Source organism: Enhydra lutris, unplaced genomic scaffold (genome assembly GCF_002288905.1).
Source record: "Enhydra lutris kenyoni isolate GAN:26980312 unplaced genomic scaffold, ASM228890v2 scaffoldscaffold88, whole genome shotgun sequence".
In the NCBI taxonomy this organism is placed as follows: Eukaryota; Metazoa; Chordata; class Mammalia; order Carnivora; family Mustelidae; genus Enhydra; species Enhydra lutris.
Window position 1 is genome coordinate 3,609,522 of NW_019154172.1, and position 9,312 is coordinate 3,618,833.

A 9,312-nucleotide genomic window follows, 5' to 3' on the forward strand; every position below is an offset into this window, starting at 1 on the left:
CTACCAGTATCTTAAGGGAGAAGCATATGAAGGGTAAAGTGACGGAAGTCCTAAGGACCATGCAGGAGGCCCAGCCCCAGACTCTGCCCCAGATACACTCCAGCAACCGTGGCCAGTCTGCTGCCCATCCATCCTCCAGCAGCACCTCCCTGCTTCACGAAGAGCCAGAAGCATGCCCTTCAGTGGATGTGACCGGTGAGCACCCAGACCGTGTCCAGTTGCTAGGTGCTTGCTCCTTTGTCTACACCAAAAGCAGGTATCTTTGCAGCCAGGCCCTGCAGATCCACCCTGATGTCCCTGGAGAGCACAGGCCCAGGACTAAGTTCCAAGCGTAGGCCCCAGGGGTGTCAGGTGGTTGTTTTCCATTCCTAGTCCCACACGTCCTCAGCCACCAGACCCTCTCTGGCACATACATGGTGTTGGACTTGAGGGGAGGAATCATGAGTTGGGAAGAGGAAGGGGCAAGCACTCCCTTATCATTGTAACCCAGTCATGTCACCTTTCACATCTTGGGCATGAACTTCACTCACATTGGGCCTCTGATCTTGAAATCCTTGGGGTAAACAGTCAAGGTTCCTATTTTCTGTTTGCCACTAAATATTCTTTATCATTTGTGGATTTGCAGAGCCCATCCATCATTCTAATAATTCAGCCACAATGTCCTCTGAACCTTCATTAACTGGGACGTGTCTTGGGTTCAGGCTGTATCCATCACCAGCCTGCCCCTCCCCAGAATCCCCCAAGCAGGGGCTTTGGGTAGCTGTGGTGGGGGGTAGGAGGAGGAGAGTACATTTAAAATCAAACCTTTATTTTTTCCTGGTCAGGTTTTCTTTAATTTCCCTCCCAGGAAAAGCATTTCTATTTTTAGGGAACTATAGCAAGCAAATCCCAGTGAGGACAACACCGAGAAACCATCCTTTGCCTCTGGCTAGATCTGATTTTTTTTCCCCTGAATTGACTGTTTTAGGCAATGAATAAACCATAGTAGGTTTCACCTGGTACTATTCCTGCTTCTCATTTTACCCTGAGGACGAGAGCAACATAGTGTTTCTCCCAGGACGATAGAAACCAAGGAAAGAGGAGTGCCTGGGTGGCTCAGTGGGTTAAAGCCTCTGCCTTTGGCTCAGGTCATGATCCCAGGGTGCTGGGATTGAGCCCCACATCTGGCTCTCTGCTCAGCGGGGAGCCTGCTTCCTCCTCTCTCTCTCTGCTTGCCTCTCTGCCTACTTGTGATCTCTGTCTGTCAAATAAATAAATAAGATCTTTTTTAAAAAAAAAAAAAGAACCAAGGAAAGAGAGGAGTTTACATTTATTGAGCACACATTTAATGCTCACATTATTGACTACTTTACATCTCTTGCCTCATTTAATCGGCACAACCAACCAATCTCTCAGGTAGGTGGTGGTATCCCAATTTTACAACACAGCCGAGGACACTGATGCTCAACGAAGTCAGGGAACTTACGGAAGAGCGCCCAGCTGGGGGTGCCATTCACCTTGAGCCTGCACAACACGAAAGCTCAGACGGTCCCCTGCACTGTGGCCTGAGCAGCCAGGGACGGAGCAGGGAGGCAGTCACTCTTCCCACACCTCTTTTGCTGGGTTTCTGGAGCTAGTGTTTGCCCCACTCCACTCTTTGTGACACTCTGCACGTGAGAAAAGATCCTATACACATTGCACTTTCATCCAAGAATTTATAAATATATGGGCTGCCCTTGCTATGTACATGACCTCCTCCAATGGGCCCATGGGGTTTTACCTACATCCCTGAACTCAGTTGCCCAAAGGCACTTGCTTCCTCCTCATCGCTACCCTGAGAGACAGAGGCAGAGGAGCAGACACACTTTCCCCTCACCTGCACTTCCTGCCATGACTGGTAGGAATGGTCACACTGGAGATGTGGCCTCTGGGGTGGCATTGGCCTTCTTATCCACCACCACTAGCTTTTCTGAGGGAGATGGAAGCCCTTCTTTTTTCCATCTGAAGTCATTATCCTCTCAGAGGGGCAATGGCTTATCACTTGCTCCTCCTTTGCTTTTTTGAGCCAAAACTTCTAGAGTATTTAACAAAAAGTGTGATTGATGTGGGAGCTTCCCTTGTGAGGCAAAAGTATCCTGGCAAGAGGCTGTTCCCCATTGCCTTCTGTGTACAGTGTAGGGCATATTTTCCGTGTTGTGTGGCTGGGGGAGACCGGGACATGAGAAGGCTGACCACTATTACTGATGGATTGGACCTCCTGTGGCCTTGGTTGAGAGTAAGCGGGTTTTCTGGAGAGGGGGTAAAGGAGGTTTGGAAGGAGCTGGGAATCACCTTTTTGTTGAGTGCCTACATTGTCGGGCATTGTGCTAAAGGCTTATGTAGTTTACCTTCTTCTTTCTTTCACAGTGATGTTAATTAATCGGTTATTAGGTAATGCCATCCATAATGGAAGGAGAAGATCTACCAGATGTTGACTTAAGTGCACAGTTCCTTAGAGGAACTTGACTTGGTTGAAGGGAACTGAGGATTCACTCCTATCTTCTCAGAGGAGAAATTGCCTACTCTGTGGCCCTTGGTAATAATCCTTGAAAGGGAGCTGACTCATATTTTTAGCTGAATTATGGCCCTGCTACCCAGGAGGGGTTTTTTTTGCAAAGGGAGACAGCAAAGGGCATAGCCAGGTTCTCATGGCATCATTGGTGCCATATATTTTTGCTTCTGCAATCCCCCATGCAGAAGAAAACCAGTCATTCTTTGGACAGGAGTCAGGCAATCTAAGCTATATTTAAGAATTATTTTTACAGTCTCGTGAGCCATTCTGGGTGGGATCCAAATCACCACCTGCCATCCTCCGAGACTCCCTCAGCCTCAATAGGCATCCAGAGTAGGAGACAGGAGGAGAGGGAGGCACCAGTAGCATCAACCTGTTTAAGTTCTCTGCACATTGGCTATTAATGGAAGCCATTTTCCCTTTCTCTTCCTCCTCCAACAATCCCCAGTATAGAACGGTCTCATGAAGGGTGAGTATATTACCTGTTCACAGACCAGCAAAATGCTCCATCTCCTTCATCTCATGATTTCTAAGAGGGGCAGTGAGACCTACTACTGGAGGAGACATTTCTGCAGTTCCTCCCTGGGATCATTCCAGCACTGGGAATCCTGGAGGGAGCCAGGAGAGAGGCCTTTGTTCTTCTCATGTGCACGCACTGGAACCATCAAATACTACATCTAACCACTACTTCTTTGTTTTTCCTTTTTTTAAAATTCAAGTATAGTCAGATACAGTTATATTAGTTTCAGGTGTACAACAGTGTAACTCAGCAATTCTCTGGTGTGCCTGGGAACTGGGTGGCTCAGTCAGTTAAGCATCTGACTCTTGGTTTTAGCTCAGGTCATGATCTCAGGGTCATGAGATTGAGCCCCACATCGGTCTCCATGCTTGGCACGGAGCTTGCTGAAGATTCTCTTAAGATTCTCTTTCCCCCATCCTCTCTCTCTCTCTCTCTCTCAAAAAACAAAAACAAAAAACAATTCTATACATTTCTCAGCACTCATCATGATAGGTTCACTCTTAATCCCCTTCACCTATTTCCCCCATCGTCCCATCACCTCCCCTCTGGCAACCACCAGTTTGTTCTCTATATTTAAGAGTCTGGTTTTTGTTTATCTCTTTTTTTCCTTGGTTCTTTTGTTTCTTAAATTCCACATATGAGTGAAATCATACAGTATTTGTCTTTCTCTGACCAACTTATTTCACTTAACATTATATACTGTAGCTCCTTCCATGTTGTCACAAATGGCAAGATTTTATTCTTTTTATGGCTGAGTATTATTCCATTGTATATATACACATCTTCTTTATCCATTCCTCTATGGGTGGACACTTGCTTCCATAATTTGGCAACTGTAAATAATGCTGCAGTAAACATAGGGATGCATATATCTTTTCAAATTCATGCTTTTGGGTTTTTTTGGGTAAATACCCAGAAGTAGAATTACTGGATCATATTGTTAGTTCTATTTTTAATTTTTTAAGGAACCTCCATACTGTTTTCCACAGTGGCTGCACCAGCCTGCATTCCCACCAACAGTGCATGAGGGTTCCTTTTCCTCTACATTCCCACTCGCTGACACTTATGTTTTTTATTTTAGCTATTCATACAGGTGAGAGGTGGTATCTCATTGGGGTTTTGATTTGCATTTCCCCGATGATGAGTGATTTTGAGCATCTTTTCATGTGTCTGTTGGCCATCTGTATGTCTTCTTTGAAAAAAAAGTCTATTTGTGTTCCATGTCCATTTTTTAATTGGATTATTTGGGGGGTTTTGGTGTTGAGTTATGTAAGTTCTTTATATATGTGGATATTAACCCCTTATTGGATATATCATTTGCAAGATATTCTCATTCAGTATGTTGTCGTTTTGTTTTGTTAAAGCTTTCCTTTCCTGCACAAAAGCTTTTTATTTTGTTGTAGTCCCAATAGTTTAATTTTGCTTTTGTTTCCCTTGCTAAAGGAGACGTATCTTGAATAACGTTACTATGGCGGAGTCAGAGAAATCACTGCCTGTGCTTGAGTTCTGGTATCTGCTCTAGTCTTCAGTCCAGGGATTACTGTATTCATTTTTTTAAGGCTGCTGTAACAAAGTGTCGTGGACTGTGGTTTTTTTTTTAAAGATTTTATTTATTTATTTGACAAAGAGAGATCATAAGTAGGCAGAGGCAGGTAGAGAGAGAGAGGAGGAAGCAGGCTCCCCGCTGAGCAGAAAGCCCGATGCGGGGCTCGATCCCAGGACCCTGGGATCATGACCTGAACCGAAGGCAGAGGCTTTAACCCACTGAGCCAGCCAGGCACCCCAAACTGTGTGTTTTAAAACAAACAGACATTTGTTCTGTCCAAGTTCTGGAGGCTAGAAGTCTGAAATCAAGGTGTCAGCTGGGCCATGCTCTTCCTGGTTTCTGGTGGTCGCTGGGAGCCTCCCTTGGCTTGTAGATGGATCACTTCAGTGTCTGCCTCCTGACTCCCTCATCATGGGGTTCTCTCACCCTGTGTGTCTCTTTATCTGTGTCTCCTCTCCTATTCTTTTAAGGACATCAGTCATGTTGGACGAAGGTCCACCCTAATCCAGTATCGTCTCATTCTAACTCATTATATCTGCAAAGACCCATTTTCAAATAAGGTCACGTTCTGAGGTTCTAGGTGGACATGACTTTTTGGAGGACGCTATTCAACCCAGTATAATTATCTTTAAGATACTTTATTTCTGACTTTCCACTGGTTTCTCCCTCATGTTCCTTTCTGGACAGATGTCAGCCGGGCCACTCCTGCTGATTCAGCTTCGTTGCTCAGCAACCATCCAGATGCCAGATCTGCCCAGCCCTCCTACCCTCCAAGCGGCGCCACACAACTGAGCAGGATGCCAGACCCAGGGCACCGGGGGAGCAGTGGCCCACGGGACGAGATGCAGCCTCAGAAAATGAATGCGTCTGGGCACCTATCCTCCTTCTCCTCTTTGTACCGGCCCAACTCCAAGCCCTCTGGTAAACACAAAGGAGCGGATCGTGAAGTAGAGCCCATTGTTGGGAATGAGCACATTCTTTCCCGGCCCAAGGACTTTTTTATTCTTCTGTTAGATCCTGGCTCACAGAACTGGGTGAGATGAAGGGGGTGTTATCTGGTGGCTCAGCCAGAGAATAAGATGCCAGCCCAGTGCTGGTCCTTTCTAAGTGCCTCTCCCATTCCCCCTACACAGGGATTCATGCTAAGCAGGAGAATACAGGAAGTCAGGGGCATTCTGAGGCACTCCACAGAGAGGATGAGCTCTCTGTGGAGTTTCACATTCGTGGGCTCCCTTTTCTCTGGGCTATAATCTTTCTAGGCCTACACTGAAACTGTTCTTAGAATTCCTAGCTCTGGATTCCATGGGAAAGGTCTTCTTCCTTAGGTCAAGAGCTTTTTACTGCAGGATGGGAGACTATTTCTCCAAGTACACTCACACATCCTTTGTATTCAACTATAAGTCAGTCTTGCCTCTCAAACTTTGCTATTGAGTTTAGAGCCAGGTGTCCTGGCCACCAGTGACTAAAGGTACAGCCATAAAGAGGAATGGCTTGAAGCATGTCAGTTTCGGGGACCCAGACAGTGCAACAATAAGACATTTGAAACCCTCAGAGAAAAACCTAGCCCTAAGCAAGATGTCCTGGTAAATGAAGCCCATTTTTTGCCTCTTTCCCCTTCCCTTAGTGCATCCTCTGCCTTTCTCAGAGGAGTCCCCTTCTCTCCTTTTCCTCCTTCAGGTCCTAACACCTTACCAGTCCCCTCCTTGTCACTCTTCACTGAAAGTGGTTAAAGGAAAACACTCAGTGTCTCTCATTATTCTCTGCCTATTTAATTTAATATGCATTTACCTTTGCCTTTCTATTGGTGGGTGGATGTTAAAGACTTTCAGTCATGGATCATCAGGTAAGATAGGTATGAGGTAGAGAGAGAGGCCTTCTGGATTACTACCAGGAAATAGACCAACTTTCTCATTGTTCGGCCAGTCCTACCTGGAGGCCTGTAGCAGATTCTCACCCTTGATTTCCAGCCCAGTGTCCATCTCTCTCAGATGTACTCGGCCTCTATCTCGGAGGAGGCTCTGTGGGGTTTCCTTACAGAGGGCCATCTTGTGTTTGAAAGCCCACGAGCTCTTTGACTGCTGCTTCTTGAGTGCCCAAGTGAGAGAAAGAAGTTGACAGAATTACAGGGATGGGAGGGATCTGGAAGAGAAGTTCTGGGCAGCCTCCATAGCTGCCCACGAGTGACTGGCTTTCCCCACCTCTTACCTCTCCCGTGTCTTGGTGGGATGCAACAGGGGCTGACCTACTGGAAAAGAATCTTGTGGAGATCCAGAACCTGCGCCAGCGCCTGGAGGAGTCCATCTGCTTCAATGAACGCCTGCAGGAGAGGCTGGAACACGTGCTCAGCAGTGCTGACCAAGGAAAAAGTAGGAAAGGGGAAAAACTGGTTCTGTCCACATCTAGAGTCTCAAAGGGCACATAGGGCACATAGGCTCCCAGTGAAAAGGCATGTCGGTGTGTGTGCAGTACCCTAGTCTTCCTGACAATCTGCCCAGAGAGGGAAGCAGGGCAGGCACAGTTGTCCCCACTTTATACATGAAGACACTGAGTGTTTTGCCCCAGGCAGAGCTGGGTCTCATGCTCAGGGCTGTCTGATACGATGCCCATTCATGTAACTCCCAACACTACCTGGTCCTGCACCTGGCTTATGGCCTGGCTGGCACATGATAGAACCAAGACTTCCACGATGTCCCCATCAACAGAGGGAGGACCACATCCCACTTTCTTACCACGGCCCCATGCCCCAGATACCACCTGCCACTGCCCATTACATGAAGGGCCCATAATCCCATACTTGCCACAGGAGGCTGTCACTCGGAGACCAGTACTTCCACATCCCTTCTCCCTTGTCAAGTTCAGGAGAATGGCGGCCAGAGCCCCTAAAACATCACAGTAGCAGCTAATTCATGGGAGAGACTGTCCCAGAGCTGCAGCCATTGCGCATGAGTGTGCAGCCTGCTCGCGTGTGACTCAGCCACATCACGCTCTCGTGCCACTGCATGAAGCCCCCAGGGGTTCTCTGTGGCTAAGGTTCTAAGGCTCTAACTTTGGTGGTTGCAGGAAAGTATATCTTAGAGAGCATCTGCTTCCCAGGGCTATGATTGTCTGAGTTTTTTAACTCCCTCTGATAATATCCACATCTGGCTTCCATGGGTAGAACCCAAAGTCTGTGCCTTAGCTCCACCACAAGAAAAGGGCCTTTGGGAAAGCAAACTGGAGTTTTCAGCTTACAGAGGGCAAAGCCCAAACCTGGTCACTTCCATGTTCCCCCTTTCCACAGCAGTACCCAGTTATAGAGACAAAGAGAAGAGGGTGGAAGGTACAAAAATTGCTTAGACCCACAGGAGCCAAAATTGTAATAGTTATTCTCAATTTGAATACGATGGCTGCTTCTTATAAGGTCCTATCTACACATCCCTAGGAATGCAGGAGTGAATAGCTCTGGGAAGTTCACAGTTAGTATATAAGTCCCTTGTTCCATCTTTGCAGATAACCAGGGAGTCACTAGCTGCGAACTGGATCCCTGCTTAGCGCTCTCTCCCTCCCTTTCTCACTTCCAGCTGAATGTGAGTAAGGAGGGAAAGGAATGTCAGCTTTTTTCGAGTAGTCAGTGAAGGAGTAGTCAGTGAAGAGTTCCCTCCGTCCCTGCAGACATCACGCCGCTCTGTCTCTCCCTCCCTCCCTAGGCACGACACAGTCTGCTCCAGGTGTCCCCCTGGCAACCCCTCATCCTTACTCTCAGAGTCACTCTTCTGGCTCTGCCTAGGATGTCTTGTGACATGATGTCTGGATGGTCTAGAAGAATGTTCTCCAGAACTTTTCCAGCCCTATCCAACAGCATTCTTGGCTGTGAACTTGGAGGCATCGACATTGACCTTTAAATGAATGGATCAAATTAGTAAATTCTTATTTAAAAATTATTGTCTATAGGTATTGAATACAAAGAGTCAAATTTGTGAGGAAAGGCTAAAACCAGTAATGGCCTAAAAATTCATAGAAAAGGTTAAAGGAAAAATGAGTTTCATCTATTAGCTATTTCTTCTTTTTTTTTCTTTTGCAAAACACTTCTTTATTACAGCAATATATAAAGCAAATATAACCTTTTTTTTTTTTTGAGATTTTATTTACTTATTTGTCAGAGAGAGAACACAAGCAGGAGGAGCAGCAGGCAGAGGGAGAAACAGACTCCCCGCTGGGCAAGCAGCCCGATGCAGGACTCGATCCCAAGACCCTGGGATCATGAACTGAGCTGGAAGCAGACGCCCACCTGACTGAGCCACCCAGGGGTCCCTAAAGCAAATATAACTTTAAATGTTTATGACCATGACTGTACATTACTATGACTGCTGGTGTTTTTCAGCTTGCTCAAATTTGGGGGAATAGCTTATATGTAATTCTTGAAATTCACTGACCTTCTTTATAAAAATGTGGGTGGCTCAGTCGTTGGGCATCTGCCTTCTGCTCAGTCGTTGGGCATCTGTCATGGTCCTGGGGTCCTGGAATCGAGCCCTGCATTGGGCTCCCTGCTCGGTAAGAAACCTGCTTCTCCCTCTCCCACTCGCCCTACTTGTGTTCCCTCTCTTGCTGTCTCTCTTTCTGTCAAATAAGTAAATAAAATCTTTTTTTAAAATGTGGGATTGAAATGCATGTACACATTTTTAAGAATATCTAAATTTTCACTCTCCTGACTTTATTCCCAACCTTGGCATTTTCACA

At 46.5% G+C, this 9,312-nt stretch overlaps 1 protein-coding gene across 1 annotated transcript; it reads left to right on the forward strand.

Annotated features, from left to right (window-relative positions):
- Positions 1-2: 2 nt before the first annotated feature.
- On the forward strand, positions 3-8,518 carry LOC111161935 (myomegalin-like). The gene is made up of 4 exons (XM_022526007.1): positions 3-195; positions 5,284-5,517; positions 6,831-6,962; positions 8,283-8,518. The coding sequence occupies exons 1-4, from the start codon at positions 27-29 to the stop codon at positions 8,360-8,362; spliced, it is 615 nt and encodes a 204-aa protein (XP_022381715.1). The 5' UTR covers positions 3-26; the 3' UTR covers positions 8,363-8,518.
- Positions 8,519-9,312: the final 794 nt, after the last annotated feature.